Consider the following 22958-nt stretch of genomic DNA (forward strand, 5'->3'; position numbering starts at 1 on the left):
ATGAAAACAGTATATATTAAAATTAGAGAGGGGGGAATGCACTGAAAGTACTACCTAAAGGGAAATTTATAGTATCCAGTGTTTATATTAGAAAAGAAGGAATCATGCAACACTGTGGATGAATCTCAGACATTATGGTCAATGAAAGAAACCAGACTCAAAAGAGTGTGTACTATATTATCGCATTTTTTATAAAGTTCACAATATGTTCTTAATGGCATCTGGAATGATAAATCCTTTCCAGAAGGTTTTCAATTTACTTTGCCCCGATCCATCAGAGGAATCACTATCTATGGTGGCTATAGCCTTACAAAATATTTCTTAAATAATAAGATTTGAAAGTTGAAATTATTCCTTGATCCATGGGCTGCAGAATAGATATTGTGTTAACAGGCATGAAAACAACATTAATCATCTTGTACATCTCCATTAGAGCTCTTGGATGACTAGGTGCATAGTCAGTGAATGGTAGTCTTTTGAAAGGAATCTTTTTTCCTAAGTGGTAGGGCTCAACAATGGGCTTAAAATATTCAGTAAACCATGCTGTAAACAGATGTATTAATATTAATACTATCATCCAAACTTTGTTGTTCTATTTCTAGAACATAGGCAGAGAAGATTTAACATGATTCTTAAGGGTCCTAGGATTTTTGGAATGGTCAATTGCATTGGTTTCAACTTAAAGTCACCAGCTGCATTAGGCTCTAAAGAGAGTCAGGCATTGACTTCTCCTCTCTAGCTAGAAAAATCCTAGATGGCATCTTATTCCAATATAAGGCTGTTTCATCTGCACAGAAAATCTTTTGTTTAGTGTAGTCACCTTCATTAATGATCTTACTAATAAGCTAGATCTTCCGGGCAAAGTGCTGCAGCTTCTGCATTAGAATTTGCTGCTTCACCTTGTACTTTTATGTTATGGAGACGACTTCTTCCCTTAAACTTCATGAACCAATCTCTGCTAGCTTCAAACTTTTGTTCTGCAGCTTCCTCACCTCTCCCAGCCTTTGAAGAATTGAAATGAGTTGCTCTGGATCAGGCTTTGGTTTAAAGAAATGTTGTGGCTGACTTGCTCTATCCACTAAAACTTTCTCCATATTAGCAATAAGGCTGTTTCGCTTTCTTACCATTTGTGTGTTCACCAGAATAGCACTTTCAACTTCCTTCAAGAACTTTTTCTTTGCATACACAACTCGGCTAACTATTTGGCACAAGAGGTCTAGCTTTCGGCCTATCTCAGCTTTTGCCATGCCTTCCCCACTAATCTTAATCATTTCTAGCTTTTGATTTAAGGTGAGAGGCACATGACTCTTCCTTTCATGTGAACACTTAGATGCCACTGTAGGTTATTGATTGGCTTAATTCCAATATTGTCCTGTCTCAGGGAATAGGGAAGCCTAAGAGGAGAGGAAGAGAGATAAGGGAACAGCTAGTCAGGGAGCAGTCAGACACACATAACATTTATCAGTTACATTTGCCATCTTCCACAGGCACCGTCTGTGGCACCCAAAAATTACAATAGTAACATCAAAGATCAGGAATCCTTAATCACCATAATAGATACAATAATAATGAAAAAGTTTGAAATATTGCAAGAATTACCAAAATGTGACACACAAACACTAAAGGATTACATGCTGTTAGAAAAAATGGTACCAACAGACTTGTTTGACACAAGCTTCCTATAAACCTTTAATTTGTTAAAAAAAAATACAATATCTGCAAAGCACAATAGAGCAAAGTGCAATAAAATGGGGTTTGCCTGTATTTGTTGGAAGAATAAAGGAATGAATGTTTAAAAGCAATCAATCCTACTTCACTGAGCTCACACTGTACTTTAACTGGTTACTTCCCCTTCATATTATATTGTCACCATTTGTTTATATGCCTATATATTAGATAGAACTTTCCTGGAGGGTTAGAGTCACCTCTCAGTTTGTGGGAATCCCATAACCTACAAGTGGGCTTAGCATGTACTAAGCTATGAATAAATGTTAAATCAAGCAAAAAGTAGACATTTATGTGAATAAAATTAACAAGATGGGAAGGGATAAGCATCATTAAAGAGACAAAAATAAAGTGTCATTAGAGTTGTCAAAAGACATAATTACAACAAATTTAGTTATAGATCTAATTGGTTTTTATTCATGATTCATGAATCAGGCCAGCCTTCATTCTACAAAATAAAATAAGAGCTTCCACCGGCCAATGGCAGAGCAGTGGGTTTTGTAAGATCGGAACAAGGAAATAAAACAATAGGAAAAAAGCTGATTATTTAACGTCAGGTTACTTTTCTTGTAAGGATCAAAGCAGAGGCAACTTCCTACTCATGCTGACTCAGGCAGACTGGAATCTTCTGTTTTCAGGAAAATAACTGGTCTGTTTTGGGGTCAATCAGCTTCCTTAAAGTTTCAGTCTGATTATGTGGCATTTGGCATGAGTGACTCCATTTTGATTTGGTCTGGTCAGCTGGGCAATTTTTTACTTATGGCAAATAAAGATATCACAGGGTCTCTGTGTTTGGGGAGATTTCTTCTAGCTAAGGTAGAGGTGAACCCAGAAGCTCCACTCAATCCATACTCACTCTTCAGAGATTTGCTCCAAGGCCCCTGAACCCCAGACTAGGAGATGTCTCCTTGTTGTGGACTATGATAATATCTTATACTTCCCTTTCATGTCACTTATCACAATTGAAATTTAATAATTATTTATGTTGTCATGTCTTTAACAACTCTTTCTCTCATTAGATGGCGAGTTCCATGAGAAAGAAGACAGCGTCTGTCTGTCTAGCTCATGGCCATATCCACAGTACAGTGCCTGATACACAGGAAGCCATTGATAACTATTGGCTGAATGAACATGGCATCTGAGAGATGGATGAGATCTCAGAAATCATCTAAGACACCTGCCTCCTTTTATGGGTGAGCATAAGAAGCCACAGCAGCAGATCCTCAAGCATGTAAATGGTCCATAAGGGATTGAAATTACTAGACCTCCAGGACAAAGTTCTCTCTATTGGACCTAGCTGAGTTTCCATCCACTGACTCTTATTCCACTCTCACATGACCAGCAGTCAGGGTCATGAGCATAACATGTGACCACCAAATAACTGATTAACACAAAGCTCAAAGTCATGACTTTGTCCTTATTACAGGTTATAATGTCTAGTCAAATGAACAAAAATGACAGTGTGTTTTTGCATATGGGATGTGTGTAACAATTGAGAAATGACTGTGATTTTAAAATGCTCACACTTAAAGATTCCTTTGAAATTATTTATACATCAGTCTTTTTTTCCAAAATATTAAGGGGGTACAAATGTTTTTGTTACATGGAAGTTAGGGCTTTTGGTGTGCCTGTCAACAGAATAGTGTTAATGTACCCAATAGCTAAGTTTTTATCCCCCACCTACTCTCCCACCCTCCCCTCTTCTTGGTTTCCAATGTCCTTTACATCTCTTTGTGCCCATGTGTACCCATCGTTTAGCTCCCACTCCTTAGTGAGAACATATGGTGTTTGGTTTTCCATTCCTGAGATACTTCACTTAGGATAATGGTCTCCAGTTCCATCCAAGTTGCTGCAAATGACATTATTTCATTCCTTTTGATGGCTGAGTAGTACTCCATGGTATGTATATACATCACATTTTCTTTATCCACTGATGGGCACTTAGGGTGGTTGTACATCTTTGCAATTGTGAATTGTGCTGTGATAAACATTCAAGTGCAGGTGTCTTTTTAATAAAATGACTTCTTTTCCTTTAGGTATATACCTAGCAGTGGAATTGCTGGTTTGAATGGAAGGTCTACTTTTAGTTCTTTGAGGAGTCTCCATATTGTTTTCCATAGAGGTTGGAGTAATTTGCAGTCCCATCAACAGTGTATAAGCATTCCTTGCTCTCTGCATCCACACCAGCATCTAATTTTTTTTTTTTACTTTTTAATAATGGCCATTCTGATAGGGGTGAGGTGATATCTCATTGTAGTTTTAGTTTTCATTTCCCTGATTAGTGATATTGAGCATTTTTCATATGTTTGTAGGCCATTTCTCTGTCTTCTTTTGAAAAACTTCTGTTCATGTCTTTTGCTCACTTTTTGATGGGGCTGTTTGTTTTTTTCTTGCTGATTTGTTTGCTTTCTTTGTAGATTCTGGTTATTAGTCCTTTGTCAGATGTATAGTTTTCAAATATTTTCTCCCATTCTGTAGGTTGTCTATTCACTCTATTTATTATTTCCTTTGCTGTGCAGAAGCTTTTTGCTACAAAGAAAATAAAAAACCTAGGAATATACTTAACCAAGAAAGTGAAATATCTCTATAAGGAGAACTACCAAATACTGATGAAAGAAATTACAGATGACACAAACAAATGGAAAAACATCCCTTGCTCATGGATTGGCAGAATCAACATTGTTAAAATGTCCACACTGCCCAAAGTCCACACTGCCCAAAGTGATTTACAGATTCTGTGCAATCCCTATCAAAATACCAACTTCCTATTTCATATACCTAAAAAAAAATAATCCTAAACTTATTTGGAACCAAAAAAGACCCCAAATAGCCAAAGCAATCACAAACAAAAGGAACCAATCTGGAGGCGTCACATTACCCGACTTCAGATTATATTACAAGGCTAAGGTAACCAAAACAGCATGGCACTGGTATAAAAGTAGAGAGAGACCAATTGAAAAGAACAGAGAGCCCAGAAATAAAACCATCTACCAACAACCAACTGATCTTCTACAAAGCAGGCAACATATACCAGGAAAAGGGAGCCCTATATAATAAAAGATGTTGGGAAAATTGAATAGCTGCATGCAGAGGAATGAAACAGGACCCCTATCTCTTGCCATATACAAAAATTAATTCAAGATGGATAAAAGACTTAAATGTAAGTCATGAAACCATAAAAATCTAGAAGAAAATGTAGGAAACACTCTTCTAGACATAGGCCTTAGGCAAAGAATTTATGACTAAGACCCCAAAGGCAAATACAGCAACAATAAAAATAAATAAATAAATGGAATTTAATTAAATTATACATCAGTCTTATGAATAAATGACATGTGATGAGTCCTAGAGAAACGTCTAATGTAAGATCTTAAAATGAAGCCTGTGACCCCCTACCAAGCTGATAAAAAGAAAAAACCAAAAACAATAGGCAGGCTTTGTCAATTACATCAGGGAGGGAAGTGGGATTTATTTTAATATAAAGAGTGTGAAATTTTCTTCCCTTTTCATTTATTTCTCCTGTGTCTTTCTTGTTTACTGCACAAAATCCAATTAGCTGTCGCTATGGAAAACATCATTTCTAATTCTGGGGCTTGGGTGTTCCTTCATTCTCTCCAACCCCCCACAGCTAGGAGCTCAACATCTTGCTGGGTCAAAGTGGAGAGGGATGGATTGGGGCTTGGCAAGAAACACAAAACCCCCCGTGAAAATAGACATTTTTCTCCACTCTGGAAGTACTCGTACGAAACCCTTTCATTGCTCTTGCTTATGACATACAGCTTTTCCCTGGGTCAAAAGCCCCACTTTCTAGCAAAAAAATGCCTTCAAGATTAGAGACAGCTCTGCTCCACTGTTTGCTGCTTCATTTTCTTTTCTTTTTTTTAAATAAATGTTATTATTTTTATTTAAGGTATACCACATGATGTTATGAGATACATGTATAGTAAAATGGTTACTGTAGTGGAACAAATTAATATATCTATCATCTCGCATAGTTATCTATCCCCCCAACCCAATGGCAAGAGCAGCTATGATCAACTCATTTACCAAAAATCTTGAGTACCATTCACTATTATTAACTATAGTTCTCCTGTTGCACATTCTATCTTTTAACTTGTACATCCTACATAATTGCTGCGTTATATCCTTTGACCTACATCTCCCCATTTCCTAGCTCCCATCCTGACCCTGTTAGTCACTATTATATTTCACCTTTTTCTTTTAGGTTCCACATGCAAGTATTATCATGCAATATTTTTCTTTCTGTGTTTGGCTTATTTCACTTAGCATAATGTTCTCCAGGTCCATCCACGTTGGGGCAAATGACAGGATCTCCTCCTTTTTTAAGACTGAATAATATTTGTCTCTGTGTGTATGTATGTGTGTGTGTGTGTGTATCCATTAGTTCACCTAGGATGGATACCTAGGATGTTTCCATATTTTGGCTATTGTGAATAACGCTGCAATGAACATGGGAGTGCAGATATCTTGATGAGGTGGTGATTTCATTTCCTTTTGGTTGTTTTTTTTGTTGTTGTTTTTGTTAAGAGAGACAGGGTCTCACTCTCTCACCCAGGCTGGAGTGCAGTGGCCCAATCATACCTGTTTAACCATTTTTTGTTATTTTTGGAGAAATGTTTATTAAAGTCTGTTGCACATTTTTACTTGGGTTGCATGTTTTCTTGCTGTATTATATAAGTTCTTTATAAATTTTAGATATTAATCCCTCATATAATATATGGTTTACAAATATTTTTCCCTATCTGCTGGTTGCCTTTTCATTTTGTTGATTGTTTCCTTTGCCATGCAGAAGCTTTTTCAGTTTGATGTAGTCCCATTTACTTATTTTTGCTTTTGTAGTCTGAGCTTTTGATTTGATATACAAGAAATCATTGCCAAGGCCAATGTCAAGGGGCTTTCCCTTTATGTTTTCTTCTAGGAATTTTACGGTTTCAGGTTTTATGTTTAGGTCTTTTATTTATTTTGAGTTGATTTTGTGTATGGTGTCATAGAAGGTCCAATTTCATTCTTTAGTATGTGGAAATCCAGTTTTCTCAGCACCATTTGTTGAAGAGACTATCCTTTCCCCTTCGTGTCTTTCTGATGCCTTTGTCAAAAATTAATTGCCATCATATATTTGGATTTATTTCTGGGATCTCTATTCTGTACCACTGGTCTATGTGTCTGTTTTTATGCCACTGCCATAGTGTTTTGATTATTATAACTTATAATTTTAAATCAGGAAGTGTGATGCCTCCAACTTTGTTCTGAAGCATTCCTCAGAAGTGCTTTGGCTATTTGGAGTCTTCTGCGGTTCCAAATGAATTTTAAGATTGTTTTTCCTGTTTCTGTTTTTTCTGTTTCTGTGAAGAATGCCACTGGGATTCTGATAAGGACTGCACTGAATCCATATATTGCTTTGGGTAGTAGGGACATTTAAACAATATTAATTCTTCCGATCCATGAGCGTGAAATACCTATTTGTGCTCTCTTAAATTTCTCTCATCAGAGTTTTATAGTTTTCACTGTACAGGTTTTTCACCTCCTTGGTTAAATTTATTCCTGTTTTATTTTATTTTTGATACTATTGTAAATGGGATTGTGTTCTTGATTTTTTTTTCCATTTATGTCATCATTTGTGTATACAAATGCAATGGATTTCACATCCTGCAACTTTACTATGTTCGCTTAATAAATCTAACAGTTTTTTGGTGGAGTCTTTGGGGTTTTCTACATATGGGGTCATGTCATCTGCAAATAGCGATAATTTTACTTCTTCCCTTCCAATTTGAACACTTTTTTTTCTTGTTTAATTGCTCTTGATAGCATTTCTAGTACTACCTTGAATAGAAGTGGCAAGAGAGGGCATCTTTCCCTTGTACCACATATTAGAAGAAAAGCTTTTAGTTTTTCCCATTGATTATGATTTCAGCTATGGGTTTTTCATAAATGGATTTTATTATGGTGAGAAACTTTCTTCTATACCTAAACTGTTAAGAGTTTTTATCAAAAAAGATGTTGACCTTTGTCCAATGCTTTTTTTGTCAATTGACATGATAACATGGATTTTGCCTTTCAGTCTGTTAATGTGAGGTATCACATTGATTGATTTGCATATGTGAAATCAACCCTACATGCCAGAGATAAATCCCACTTGATCATGATTTATAATCTTTTTGATATGCTGTCAAATTTGATTTGCTAGTATTTTATTGAGGATTTTTACATCAATATTCATCAGAGATATTGGCCTGTAGTTTTCTTCTCTTGTGGTGCTTTTGCCTGGCTTAGATATGAAAGTAATGCCTGCCTCATAAAATGTGTTAGGAAGTATTCCCTCCAGCACTATTTTTTGCATGAGTTTAAGAAGTATTGGTAGTAATTCTTTTTTGAAAGTTTGGTAGAATTCAGCTGTAAAGCCATCTGGTCCTGGGCTTTTCTTTTTTGAGAGATTTTTAATTACTACTACAATCTCTTTGTTTGTTGCCAATCTATTTAGGGCTTTCTATTTCTTCCTGATTCAACCTTTATAGGTTATATTTTACTAAGAATTTATCCATTTCTTCTAGGTTATCAAAGTTGTTGGCGTATAGTTAGTTGTTCATAACACCCTCTTAGGATCCTTTCTTTCTGAGCATCTGTTACAATGTCTACACTTTCATTTCTCATTTTATATATTTGAATCTTCTCTTTTTTCTCAGTCTAGCTAAGGATTTGTTGATTTTTTTTATGTTTTCCAAAGCCAACTGAGTTTTATTGATTCTTTTCCATGTCCTCTCTATTCCCTATTTGATTTATTTCTGTTAAGATTTTTATGTTTCCTTTCTTCTGCTAACATTGAGTTTGCTTTGTTCTTTTTCTAGTTCCTTGAGGCATAATGTTTGGCTATGTATTGGGGATCTTTCTTATTTTTTAATGTAGCCATTTATTGCTATAAACTTCCCTCTTAGAACTGCTTTCACTGCATCCCATAGATTTTGGTACGTTGTATTTTCGTTGACATTTGTCTCAAGATATTTTTTAATTTCCCTTTTGACTTCTTTGTTGGGAACCACCCAACCACTGGTGGTTCACAAGCCATGTGGTTTAATTCCCACATATTTGTAAATTTTCCAAAATCCCTCCTGCTATTGATTTCTAGCTTCATATCATTGTGGTCAAAAACAATACTTGATAGGATTTTAATCTTCTTAAGTTTGTTAAGACTTGTTTTGTGGCCTACTATATGGTCTACCCTGGAGAATGCTCCATGGGCACTAGAGAAGAATGTGAATTCTGCTGCTGTTGGGTGGGAAGTTCTGTATATATCTGTTAGGTCCATTTTTTCCCTGAAGTACAATTCAATTGCAATATTTTCTTATTAATTTTCTGCCTGGTGGATCTGAAGGGGTGCTCTGAAGATTTGGGCCTGGGTAGCAGGGTACCGCTGCAATGTGGGGATCAAAGCCAACAGTGCACAGTGGCAACTCAGGCCCTGGGGGATAAGGCACCACATAGTGGTGCCTCTGGCCCCTGGGATGGTGGGACATGGCAGCATCCTAGACTCTGTAAGGCCAGGTGCAGCAGCAGCAAGGACCCTAGAATGCTGAAGCACAGCTGTCGCTTGAGTACTAGAGGGAAGGGAGCAGCACTGTAATTACTCCACTCCCCAGAGAGGAGGTGTCTCAGATTATAAGGGGCTAGTCCAATTCCAGAGAAGCAGGAATTGCATTCAACTCTACCAATGTTCTATTTCCCTGGGCCATGGGGTACCATGTCAGATCAGCCCTAGGATGTGTGGCTGCTTGGCTGGGCCAAGGCTCTATTTCCCTAGGAGTTGATGCACCACTTCAGCTCAAGCACTGTGGGGCATGACTGCTCTGGGCAGCCAAGGCACTGCTTCCCCAGGAGGCAGGGCACCACTTTAGCTCAGACCCTGAGGGGCAGGGCACTGCAGCGATTGTATGAGGGGTAGATGGAGCAGCTCTCAAGCAGTTTGGCCCCACAGGGTAGGGTGTAGCAGCAGCTCAGCTCCAGGATGTTGGGCCACCAGGAGGGGGTGGTTCAGTAGTGACACAGCCCCAGGGCTATGAAAGCGTGCCATGGCTACTTGCCCCCAGAGCAGGGCACACTCCAGCAAAGAGTTCCAATTCCAAGCTGTGTGGGCCACAGGGGCTGGGGCACAGAGCCAGCTCCTTCTCCAGGGGGAGTGCAGCCATGTGGACTCCAGACAGTTTCCTCTACTGAGCTTAGTGCCTGTCAGAAGTCCCCAGTGGTGAGCACTGCAGGTGTCCCCAGTGGTGATGGGGGCTGCTGGGGTCCTCTTGCTTACCCCACAGGGAAAAGTCTCTCCTGGTTCTGAACTGATCCCAACTGGGAATGGGCAGAGGCGAGGTGTCTCCTTCCATTCTCTATGTGGCCGTTCTGGCTGTTTGTGCTCTACAAGGTTTCTGCTACTCCTTTGATGTGCTCTGGCACTCTCCTTTGGTTATTTGCATCAAAAAGCAGTTGTTTATTCATTGTTTTGGCTGTCTATGGGGAGCTTCTAGTCACCCATCTAGCTGACATCACTCTCCCATTCTGCTTTCTAAGCCTTTCCTAGAAAGGCTTCCTTTTCCCAGTGGATGGTGTTAGAAGTTCTAAAGTGAATGCTGGGGCTCCTCAGCCATCCCCTCTCTCCTTCCCTGGGTCTCCTTCAACACAGGGCCCCACTGCAATGGGCAAGGGGGTCGAGTAAGCTGCTCTGGGAAGCATCAGAAGTCATCCTATCTCAGATTTCCCACAAACGGTCTTTGTATCCCTTCTACTCCAAACCCTCCATACCAACTGTGAAATCAGCTCTTGCAGCTTGGTGATTACTAGGAGGGGACGTCCAGGACACTATATTGTACTCACTCCAAGTCCCTTTCCACTTTCATACTTGTTATCCTTCTGAATGTCACTAAGCTTTTTTTCCCCCTATTACTTACAAAACAACAAAGAAAAAATATTGTAAAAAACTTTGTAATGGAAAAAGCTTCTGCAGAATACACAATTCAAAACCACAATTTTTTTTTCACTGTGTACCCGCTCTGTGCAATTGGCACTTATTTAAGACAGCTTTCAAAGAAAATATGTTTGCGGTTCAGAGATAAGCAGGTTTTTAGTAAACTGTCAAAAGGACTTTTTTTATTCTCCTTCACTGCCAGTGGAAAAACCCAAAAAGAAAGAGTAAGTGAGAGGGGGAAGGCATCGTATCTGAGTTATGCTAAGAGATATGTAGACCTAGTTTTCTGGGAATGCATCAATGACTAGGTAGTGAAGGCTAGGGTCTCCTGCCCCCCCACCCCAAAAGTTGGGTTTTGCCACCAAGATAATAAGGGTGAAACACTAAAATAATCACATTTTGTAATTAAAACATACGGTTTTTTTTAAAAAAATTCTGTTTTCATTTTAACTATCAATCTTTTAATAAAAGCTTACTTTAACGCACAGCATAAAATAAAAAAGGGGGGGTGCCATTTAACAAGGCCTCTGTCATCAATTATGATTAAAAACTGCCCCAATGGAGATATCAGGAAATAAAGAACTAAACCAAGGGAAGGCCAATCTCGAACCCACAGGCCACCACCAAGGGGGACAAGCCAGAGGGCTGAACTGACACCAATGTCCACAAGAAAGTTACCTGGCCAGTGAAGACCAGGCAGATCTGGTTTCTATAGAGGACTCTGCATTTGGGTTTGTTTACACATGCTTCATGCCCTTCAGAGGCTGCATTTTGCCTCTTGCCCCAATACAGTGTTAAGAATTAACAACCTACTGCCATCTTTAAGGACCTTATAGAGGGAACCGCAGATATCAAGGTCTTAAGACTATGGGGAACAAGTTAACCTCTAGAGAGACTGTGGCAGGAATTTAAATGGAAAATAAAATCTTGCTAAGAAAGGAGGCATAACTTTCTTTTTGTAACTTTTGATGATTCTACCAATCAAAAACAAATTCTTGACATTTAAAGCACATGAATGTTGCAATGATGCAAAGTCTCCAATCTAAAGTGAGATGAGGGGCAGATCTATCATCTCTTTTCTGTTCGGGGGACAAGGAAGCTAAAACCCATATAACCTGAAACTACACAGTTTAGAAAATTTTCCAAAAGTATACATATATGTATATATTTTTAAAATATATATAGTGACTTCCTATTAAAATATGTGTGTGTGTGTGTGTGTGTGTGTGTGTGTGTATATATATATATATTTTTTTTTTTTTTTGTAGGAAAACAGACTTCCAGCTCCCTTTGCTCTTCCTGAACTAATAGGCCAGGGTCCTCCTCAGCGTTATTTCACAGTGAGCAGATGGTATTCTGAAATTTTTTTTGATAAAAACAATTCTCTGGCAGGGGTTGCTGAGAGGTCAGCAGAACCCAGATTAACAATTGATCAGCTCTAATGGACCATTTTAGCAATAAACCGAGAGCCAGTACACAGACCTGCTACCTCAGTAATGCAACGGGGCTGACACCTGAGCTTGACAGACTTGCATTTAATAGCAATGAAGCTTCAGCAGCTTCAAAACCTTCGTCTAAGCCAAGATGAATTCTTCAATGCACATCCATTTTATCAAAGGCCTCTCTTTTACAAGCTTCCACCAAAGCACACGTGTTCTACTCTGACTCAGAGAAGAGTTCACTAAGGTTTGAGGTCTGGATAGTGAATATTGTAATAATGGCAGATTGTTTCAATATCTACTCTTGTGTTCAGATCACAATGGTACCCTCTGATATTTTTCTTGCACACATACAGAACACGTGACTAAAGAGGAGAAACTGGACTCCCTTTCCTTGTTCCCAAGAGGACAAAAACTCATTGTTTCAGTGTCCACTTTTCTCAAGAGAGATGCCAATGCTGCTTTCACGTTTATAACACCACCTTTGACAAGGGGAATCACTTGTGCAACACCAGAATTTTATTATAAAGTTTCAGTAATAGGAAATCAGAACACTCTTGGAAAATAATTCCAGTAACTCTTGGAAGATAGCTCTGGTGGACAAAAAAGAGCATCTCTACGTTAACTGAACTAAACTTTTCCTCTGCTCAAGGACAAATTATCCCCTAAAGTCATCCTCTGCCATGCCCCAACCCACTTATGCTTAGTAAAGAACTGAGGAAAACTATGTGAACCATAAATACCGTATTTTACAAAATAGTCTTGACTTCCAAAAATGTTTCCCACTCTCATGCAAACTCATTCCCTCCTATTTGACCAATGAATCCAAATGTTTACACCATAAAAACCAAATAAGGACGTTCTTTAACATAATCACCTTACAGGGATCAAAATCCGGCAATCCAGCATTAATACAATATTATTATCCAATGCACGGTCCACATTCAAACCTTTTTCTCTGGTTTGGTATCCAATTCAGGACCACAGATTGCATTTAGTTGCCATGTGTCCTTAATCTCTTTTAATTGAGAACAAATCCTCAACGTCTCTTTCTCTTTCCTGATTTTGACATTTTTGAAGAAGAGTCTAGCCAGTTACTTTGTAGAAAGTTCCTCAATCTAGATTTGTCTGATGTTCTATCATGATTATATTCAGGTTGTACATTTTGGGCAAGGATTCTACATAAACAGCATTGTATTTTTTCAGACCATCTCATCTGGAGGCACTTGATGTCACTATATCTCATTATTGGTGACATTAACCTTGATTACCTATTTAAGGTGGTATCTGCCAGGTTTCTCCAAGTTGCTGTTTTCCCCTTTGTAATTAATAGGTAATTTGTGGACACATACTTTGAGACTATTAATGCCTTGTTCTTCATCAAACTTTTACCTACTGGTTTTAGCATCCATTAAAGATTCCTGCCTGAATCAATTATCACCATAATTATCTAGCTCCATCATTTCTTCTATATGTATTAACTGGCATTCTATTATAAGAGCTTTCCTTCCTCATTTAGTTATATATTTATCTATTCATCTATCTGTTCATTTATTATCAGAGTGGACTCATGGATTCTTATTTTATTCACTGTTATAATCTAATTTAAGTTGAGTTTCTGTCATTTACAACCACAATGTTCCTGGAAAGACATCAGGAACTCTTGAGAAAAGTGAGCCAGTTTCCCTTGGCAATGCACTCAAGAGGTCCTTATAATATTTACGCTTACAAAGGTGCTTCCCGATGCTTCCATTAAATTCCTTCTGGCCCGCTCTAGGAAGCCCAAACTCTTTGCAGATAAGGCTCAGTGAAGACAAATGTGCCCAGTAAATGGCCCGTGTTCATGGAGTTGTCGTATGGGTATGGCCATAGGATGGTAAGGTTCTTCTTGCTAGCCTCTGTCCCTTCCGTTTCAGCTTTGGTCAAAGAGCTAGACCAGCTTCCACTCCTCTCCCAATGTAACCAACTGTTTCCAGCACTTCTCCACTTCCCCCTGGAACCTCTATGCTTGGCTATGCTCCTGGCTCTGCTTGTTTCATACGTGGGGTATCATGCCTGAAAACAACCCCAACATGGTGAGCTTGATATTTACTATTTGCCCCTCCAGAGCCATTCTTCAACCTTCTCCACCCAGCTCAATGACTCAGGAGTCTGAACTACATCAATTACACCTACAGTTGGATCAACCAGTGGTGGGTACCAGAAAGAAAGAAGAAAGCAACAGAGTGTTATTGGGATACTATCCCCCCAAATTCCAGCCTTGCCAGCTCACCATTGGTGGCTACACTCTTCCATCACACACCCTTTCTATATATTTATTTTTTTCTATGCTCTGGAAACCACTTCTTTCCCTTGCCTTTTCAGATCAGAAGAAGTGGAGTATACCACCATTGTTTGTTGGTTTCTCTTAACGTTGGCCACACATCTGTAAATATTTCCTTTATTAAACTTTCTTCAATTAGCCTATTTGAATGTGCATCCTTTTACCAACAAGGCAAAAAATTCAAATGGGAGCAATGATAAGAGCACATAGCCAAAGACTGTCTTTGGTGTTGCCATCTTTTCTGTGCTTAAAGATCTACATCTGCCTTTATCTTTTCCATATAAATGACAACATAGGAAAGTAAACACTATTTCTTTATTTGTGACCACATACCACTAAAAGAGATATATTCTAGCAAAGTGCAGTGAGGAAAAGCCACTGAACTCAAAATGACAATTTAAATAAATTTTTAAAAATTTCAGGAGGGACCCAAAGGAACCTCCAAGTATTATTCAACTCACTTATTGCCTTTTACTGTGTTTTCTATACAGATCAACACCAAAATCCTTCTCAACCAGGCATAGGTGTGCCATGATCAGATACAACGTCTGCAAGAAATTTATTAGATAGATGTTTAAATCCCAAATCTGTGAATGATATGATTTTTAAATATTATTGACAATCGATTCAAGGTGAGATCCATCACAACGTTGTTTTCAGTCACTTACATTTCAAAATGCAGCCAGCAAAGTGGGATTTGAATATATTCTGCCATCTTATCAATTTACTATTGAGAGCTCTGGGGATTATTGTCAGTTGGCTGCTTTAACTCCCCCCATACTGCAGAAAAGACCATTAAGATCTGGTCACACACATATGTTTGGCATCAGCCATTATAGCTGTCATTGGTGGAAAGTGGTTGAGGATTGCTACCCTGACCTGTCAAGAAATAGGCATATTTATTCCAACTCTGTACCATTCTCTCAAAAGCCTTGCTCTCCCAATCACTGAAAATTGGTATTCCCTGTATACCTGGTATTGCTCCTTTGGCAGCAAACACACAAAACAATTTAACTCAAAACTATCATCAGTTACCTGTAAGTCTGCATCAAATTCGTGTTTCAGGTGTGCCTCTTCTGCAGCCTCCACAAGACGCTGAAAAGACAGAAGACAACATTAAGGATCAAAGTTGTGGCCTGGACTCCATTTCTACAAGGTGAAAAGACTGGAGTTTCTCCACTGGACAAAAATGACAGATTATATCATGGTATACGCATCCTGACCTGCTGCATGAAACTGAACATTATCACATCAGTGTTAAAATCTAGTTTCTGCCTTCATCATTCTATCATATTTCTTCCCATAAACATTTATTATTATGTATCTATAAATGCACAAATGCATCTATCTTCATAACAATTCAGACACTGGCCCTTGAGGCCCATTGCAAATCCAAAACCTACCTGGAATGGAGCATTCCTTAGGTATACAGGGCCCTTAGTCAAGATTTATTTAGTCCAACTCTAGAATTTAGTACAACTCTAAGTGGGCTAACTTTCGTCCCCAGTGGTTTGGAAAAGAGTATTTATTTTAATTTCCTCCATCATTTGGGCACCCAGTTTTAATATGTAATTATCAGGTGATAGTTATTTGCATTTTATGGTCCCTCAAATACCATTTTGACAATCTGTGCCCCAATAAAGCAATCATTGAAATTAAATCAATATGCAGGACCCACAAAAACACAATTCTTATTATTTTTCTTAGCCAACTAAGAAGAATTAAACAAATTCATATTCTTATGAAAACAATTCTATGACATCTTCATTTAGAAATTAGTCAACTATCAAAATCATTTTTACTTTAAATTTGCTAACAATATTTCCCACCATAAAAATATAGGCCAGAGGATATTGCAAAAAACTCTCATTTGGTGTAATAATAGTTCACTGAAATTACATCAAACTAAAAGCAAAACCTTTAGATCCGAGAAAAATTTCAACAATTTCTATTTTTGCCATGGTTACTCTTGTAGGCTATGATGTCTTTAACTTGTTTTTTCTTGACATAACCCAGGCCTGAGTTTAATAGGCTATGTTTTAAAAAATGATGACATTAGTGTTAATCTGCAAATGGTCACAAATAGACAAATGTCTCATGAATAATTATTAAATTGCATGTGGAAATGACGAGATTGAACCATATTTGGATAACCTTGAGCAGCAGTATAAAGCTACAAAGCCCACTTACAAAGAAAGAGACAGGTCAGCGGAGACAGTGCTGCCCACAGACATGGAAACCTGGTTTTCCACACTCCCTTCAGCAGGGCAAGAGGTCAGGAAGGGCTTCTCCTTCTCTGGCCAATTAAAGAACAGACTGCCAGAGAATGTTAGAGACTGGAGCCAGAAGACCTGGTCTTAATTCTAGCTCAGATGGTAACTCATTGCAGTTGTGAGATGTTGGGCACATTCCTTCCCCTCCCTGGCCCTCAGTTTCCTCACCCCAAACACATGAAGAGGTGACTCTAGAGCAATGGTTCTCCAAGTGCAGTCCCCCCATCAGAAGCATCAGTTTCACCCAGGAACTTGTGGAAATGCAAACTCCCAGCCCGTCCCAGTCCTACAGAATCAGAAGCTGGGGGTGGGGAACTGCTTCAACATGCCCTCCAGGTGACTCTGATGCCACTAACATGTGAGAACTACTGGCTAAAAGCAGCACTCATTCCATTTCCTGCCCCAACCCTAATGCCTGATTGATACACTCCACCAACCCACTAAGGTTTCTCAACCCTTATTTATCTTTTTAAAATCTGTGTACATACGTACTTTCACTTTAAGGCATCAAATTCCTTACAGAAGACAGACATACGATGGAGGGGATGAGAAACAGAAAAGAAGAAAAATAAGAAGAGACACTATCTACAGAGATTGTGCAGGTTGGTCCAAGCTTTCACTGGGTCACGGTATTCTCAGAGTCATCCTAGTCAATGAAGCTTGTCAGCCTCTTGGGATCACATGGTACAATTTGCAAATGTATTGATGTGGATCCTGACAGTTGAGTGACAGGCAATGATATAAAAAAAAACTATGTGTTTGTGAGAGCTTATTCTCATAATCTTCATAATAGATTTAGAATTTCTATGCACGTATGGTGAAGTCAGTTACATATTGAGTTTTATAGAATGTGTATAAATGTCTGAATACTTACATTATCAAAACAAGTCATGCATTTTCAGCATTTATTAAATATTTACCTAAACATAAAAAAGTTGTTTTTTAATGGTGTCTAAGTATTGAGAATCCAGAGAAAATATCGATAAAATGTTCAAATCATCAAAAGAACAAAATAAAACTTCACAGTGACTAAGATAGATAATATTGATAAAAGCAAAGAATTAGGAAGGAAAAAAACAGTTTAGGATGGACAAATAAGAGAACAAGATGGAAATAATAGGCAAGTTGAAATTACCATGAAAAAGGGTAGCATGAAATGTATTTCATATAAAACATATCTTGTTTACATGCGTATATGTATGTGTATGTATATGTATACTATACAATCATACATACCATATAACATATCCTATGTAATGTAACATAAAGTGTATTTCACCCACAAACACTGCCATACGAGATACAAGGCGAGATACAGGGTGCAGGAAGTTAACACACTGGAAGCAATTCGATAATATTGTATGACCTACCAAGATCAGCCCGAGCACTGCATTTTGTGCTGAGCGAAGTGAGTACATGAAGAGTAGGACCCTGCCGGCCAGTCTTTGTTCATTTTCAAGTTAAATTTGCTGCATGCCTTTTTTAAAACATGGAACTCTTCACGAATTTTCGTGTCATCCTCAATAATCTCTGTATTGTTCCAATTTCAGTATATGTGGTGCTGAAGCAAGCACTTGCGTGCCTTTGTTTTAACTATATTTCACGTATTTCTTGTTTCCATGAAGATATTTTCCCATCACTCTTACTACAAAGCCTTAGGAAATATGACTCAAGAAAAGATGGTCACCCAGCAACCAACACAGGCCAGCTGTCTCAGGTGAAGCAGGTAAGTTCTCCGAACAGGGCTCTTTAAAAGGACACACTCTTCCCGCGGTCACTCCCTGGGTCATCCCACCCTTCCCTCTGATGCCAGTGGGAGACAGGCCTACATTTTCTGGGGGAGTTCAGGGCACATGCCTCCAACCCCCAGAACAGGCTCAGCCACTGTGCACGATGGTTGTGACAAACAGCACATCAAGAACTATGTCCTTGTGGGAAGAACGAAGGATAGTTGACCTTTCCTTCAAAAGTCTCTCATAAAGGCAAACAATTTAAAAGAAATGTTATTTAAGAAGAAAACCATCTGCCATAAATTTACCTAAAACAGAGTCCTGGGGACAAGAGTTCCTACTGTTAATGAAATTAAAATAAATTGAATCATCATCTAACAAAGTGAAGAACATTTAACTTCAAATTCCAATGCTCGCCAGTAGAAAAGAACAGCCTATAATATCTTTTTCCTGAGCAAATATCATCTAAGTCAAATGAAGTACGTTTGAAAAATAAGTTTGCAGGTAAGAAAAATCCATTAAGTTTGCTAATATTTTAGTTATTATATAAGGAACCACCACAGAGCCTGGGGAAACTGTTACTCTATTATATCTATTAGAAAGGCAGTGTATTTTTAATAATAATAAATTCATTTTCTCTTATATGAATTTCATTTTTGAATCCACAGGTGGGATTATAGAATTGTGAATACGGTTTTTAATTAAAACTGAACACTGGAAATAAAAATGGCTTTGAAAGGCTGGGTGCGGTGGCTCACGCCTGTAATCCCAGCACTCCGGGAGGCCAGGGCTGGAGGATTACTTGAGCTCAGGAGTTTGAGACCACCCTGAGCAAGAGCAAGACCCTGTCTCTACTTAAAATAGAAAAATTTAGCCAGTGTAGTAGTGCATGCTTGTAGTCCCAGCTACTCGGGAGGCTGAGGCAGGAGGATCCCTTGAGCCCAGGTTTGAGGCTACAGTGAGCTATGATGAGGCCACTGCACTCTACCCAGGGTGACAGAGCAAGACTCTGTCTCAAAAAAAAAAAAAAAGAAAAGCTTTGAAGACTCCAGTCTTCAGAACTGAGCTTTGAGGTAACGGAAAACAGCAGTTTTGTCCACAGATCTTTTTTCCCCTTCTTTAATACCAAAGCATTTCCTTAATAAAAATGCTAACAAACGATAACAGTATACTGGAATATACATGCTGGCCTTCCAACAAAGCACCTATAAGCTAAAAGGTTGTAATTCATGAGTTGATGCACATTCCATTGACTTTTTATATTTCTATATAACTCTTCCCTTTTAGTGAAATAAAGACAAACAAAAGCTATCTTTATAAATAGGAAATGCTAGAAGCCATGGACCATGGCTAGTATTTATAGCTGTGGTGAAGGCAAAGCTGCCGAGGGGAACAGCAGGGATATTAAAGCATTTCATTTAAAATCACATCTTATTTCTTGTTACAATGACCCCATGTATATCTGTACAGCACGACAGAATGCACAGTGTCCCATTTCCTCCCCACAACACTTAAATCAAGACGAAGGTTAAAGACACGGTAGAGGTCAAACTCTCCATCATGGTCCAGAGGGGGAAAATCAGACACCAAGTCAAAGTAAAAATTGGATCAGAAGAAGAAAATGATTTTTTTGTTCTGCTTTTTTTTTTGGTTCTTGGTCATTGTGGCTTAACAAGGGGAAAAAAGATAGAAAGAAATGTGTGACGAGAGGTGGGAAAGGTAATGGAAAATGTGATCACACAACCAAAGTAACTTGCTACTGATTCTATCAGAATGAACGATCTGTACAAAGGAAAACATATTTTTAATAAAATTCCCTAAAAAGGGAGGAGAGAGGGATAACTATGGATGAAAATCCTTAAAGCAAAACAGAAATATATAAACCATATGGAATAGCAAAGTAAAAAGTTATTTTTATTTCTCATGTTAAAGCTAAAAAGTTTTGGCTTATAAATGCTGTTATAAAGGGATATTGGAATTTAACAAAGATTTCAAAGCACTTAATATATTTAGTGGTTTTCATTTAATGTTTTGCAACAATACATTTAATATTCATACCAGGGTTTTTATTGACTTTTTTTTTCTGGAATGTATACATAATTCTTTCTCAAATAAGGTTTAAGTTTAACTGGGGGGGACTCTAAAAATAATCTATGATCATTAGCATGAACTCGGGTGGCACTGATGAGCTGGTTATTGAATTGTCATTAATGCCAGAGTTAAAGATCTCATGACTCTTCCTTCAAATGAACAAGACCTCAAAGTGTAGAAAAGCAACCAAGCAGAGTAATCAAGGAGGAGTGGGAATTACCAGCACAACCATACCCAGTACGGCACGGTTCAACTTTTTCTTATCCCTTGTCCATCAGTGTATACTGGGGCTAATGCTGTCCTAGCAACGTGTTCCATGGCAGGTCTTCAACTTGAACTTGACATGCTTACAGTCTACAGAAGTGAGAAAGGAGGAGACCTAAGTCCTCTCCAAGTTATAGATTTCAAACTTAATCCCAGAAATGAAATGAAAAATCTCCACCCTCATTAAGAGCGCTTAGCAAAAGATGTCTCCAGAACAGAAGCAAAATGAGACTGATTTGTTCCCAGGACTAATTGCAAACACTCCTCTGTTGTACCAAAGGTCAGAAACCATCCATTCAAGAACTATTACACTGGAGAAATTAAGTAAAATGTTCAAATTTACATTTTCATCCCTTCTGGTGATGAAATTCCTTCCCTTCTGTTCTCAGGATAGAGTTTTTATCACTCTGTAACAGGGCAGATTAGCCTTTGCTGCGTTTTTAGCTAGAATAATTAGATGACTGTTTCCCAAAGTGTGAGACTTGGTACCAGCAGCGATCCATGAAACAACATGAGCTGGTTTGCAGAAGGGTGAGGGACACACACAAGGAAAACAGCTATTTCAGTACGAAGGGATAAGTGGCAGAGCATGCTGCCAGCAGGCCAAGGAAGCTTCGCAGAAGAAGTGACATTTAAGCTGAGCTCTGAAGGAGAACAGGAAGTATCCAGGAGAAAGAAAGGTGCTAAAAGAATGTTCCAGCCAATGGGAACATTTTGAACCAAGTTTTGGAGGTTAAAACAAACAAAAAAAAAAGTTCTGTAAACAATTTAAAGCAATGTTCTGGAAACAGCTAGGGCCCAGACACCTACACAGAGGCCACATCAGTCACGGGTGATTATCAGGCAATCAACCAGGACAGAATGAATAACCTGGGGAGATGGACACAATTAGACAAGAAGAAAGCCAGGACATCTTCCCCTCCCACCCTGGGATGCTGCCACTGCAGTTAGACTTGTATCTGAGAGCTTAATAACATGCAGTAATCCTTATTGATACAAATGTTTTTACTTTTCCATTCCAATACAAAAGGCACATATAAATCACCTACTATCAAGATGATCGTTTCTTTAGAGAAAAACAGCTTTTAAGGAGCCTTCATTATTTCTTTGTTCCTGTAGAAGAAATAAGCTTTGTTGCACACGAATGAACATTTTGTATAAAATGACCTTCTGCCTGAAAGCTGCAGAAATTGCTTCTGCTTTAAAAATGGCAAACATTTCAAAGTGGATTATAAAAGCTAATCTATAAAGTTTCTAGAGAAAGCAGGTAACAGAACAATAGAGCGAACACATCTTTCTTCCCTTCCTTCTCTCCTCCCCTTTCCCATCTCCTTGGGATTGTCTAGGCTGCACCTGCCTTTTACAGGACAAAATAAGCCTGGCGTTTACATCAGAAGACACGATCACAATCAATAACAAATTATCTTTGTTTCCACAGGAGATATCTGTTATCAGTGTGAGGCTGATTAAATTAATACCTGTTATCAATGTGGGCGGCCAATTTCCAAACCGAAGCCATCTCGTTCTACAGTTAAGGCCACATTTGCCAAAGTGCAGCCTTTGCAAAGCCCCCAAAGAAGGAAACAGCCCAACTTTGCTCCAAGGGCTGCCCAAGGGCCAGGGCAACTCAGGGGAGGTAGGAAGAAGAGACAACCATCTGTTTTAGCCCAAGTAACTTTTCGAAATGACCTAGCATTTTAAAGAATCGTCTCTGCTTATGTAGCCTTCCTAAAAATGTTTTAGAGTTGATTGTCAAAATCAAGGCTATTTAACCACAAAACTTGAAAAATCCCCTGAGGACCCTTCAGTTCCGAAGGAACTGAGCTATTTCTTTTGTGGGTAATATAACTGTCTTAAACTGCCCAAGGGGGAGGTCCAGGATGAACAGGGGCTATGACACGTCATTTGAAGGATGAATATTTGTTTTCCCCAATGGAAGGAATTCTGCTGTCGCTGAGGGCTCTGCCAGTGGTGGACAGGTCTCTGTTCCGGTCTTTAGTTATAACCCGAGAAGGTGTTGACTGGAACCCACAGTAGCAGAGCACTGGGGAAGCCAAGGAAGACAGGAACATCTGCCTTAGATAAGAGAAGTTACAGGCAAAATAACAAGTGCCGGTGCTGGTGAGAACGTCTGTCCCACAGAGAGTT

General features: G+C 38.6%; 1 protein-coding gene and 1 pseudogene across 1 annotated transcript in view; both read right to left on the reverse strand.

Annotated features, from left to right (window-relative positions):
* Nucleotides 1–22958, reverse strand: part of CACNA2D3 (calcium voltage-gated channel auxiliary subunit alpha2delta 3) — an 806837-nt gene that overhangs the window by 553070 nt on the left and 230809 nt on the right. Inside the window, exon 4 of the mRNA XM_045529969.1 lies at nucleotides 15488–15547. Coding sequence (XP_045385925.1) covers nucleotides 15488–15547 — 60 coding nt within the window. The remainder of the gene's footprint in view (nucleotides 1–15487; nucleotides 15548–22958) is intronic.
* LOC123623675 lies at nucleotides 18209–18299 on the reverse strand (annotated as a pseudogene).

This window comes from Lemur catta, chromosome 18 (genome assembly GCF_020740605.2).
Source record: "Lemur catta isolate mLemCat1 chromosome 18, mLemCat1.pri, whole genome shotgun sequence".
Classification (NCBI taxonomy): domain Eukaryota; kingdom Metazoa; phylum Chordata; class Mammalia; order Primates; family Lemuridae; genus Lemur; species Lemur catta.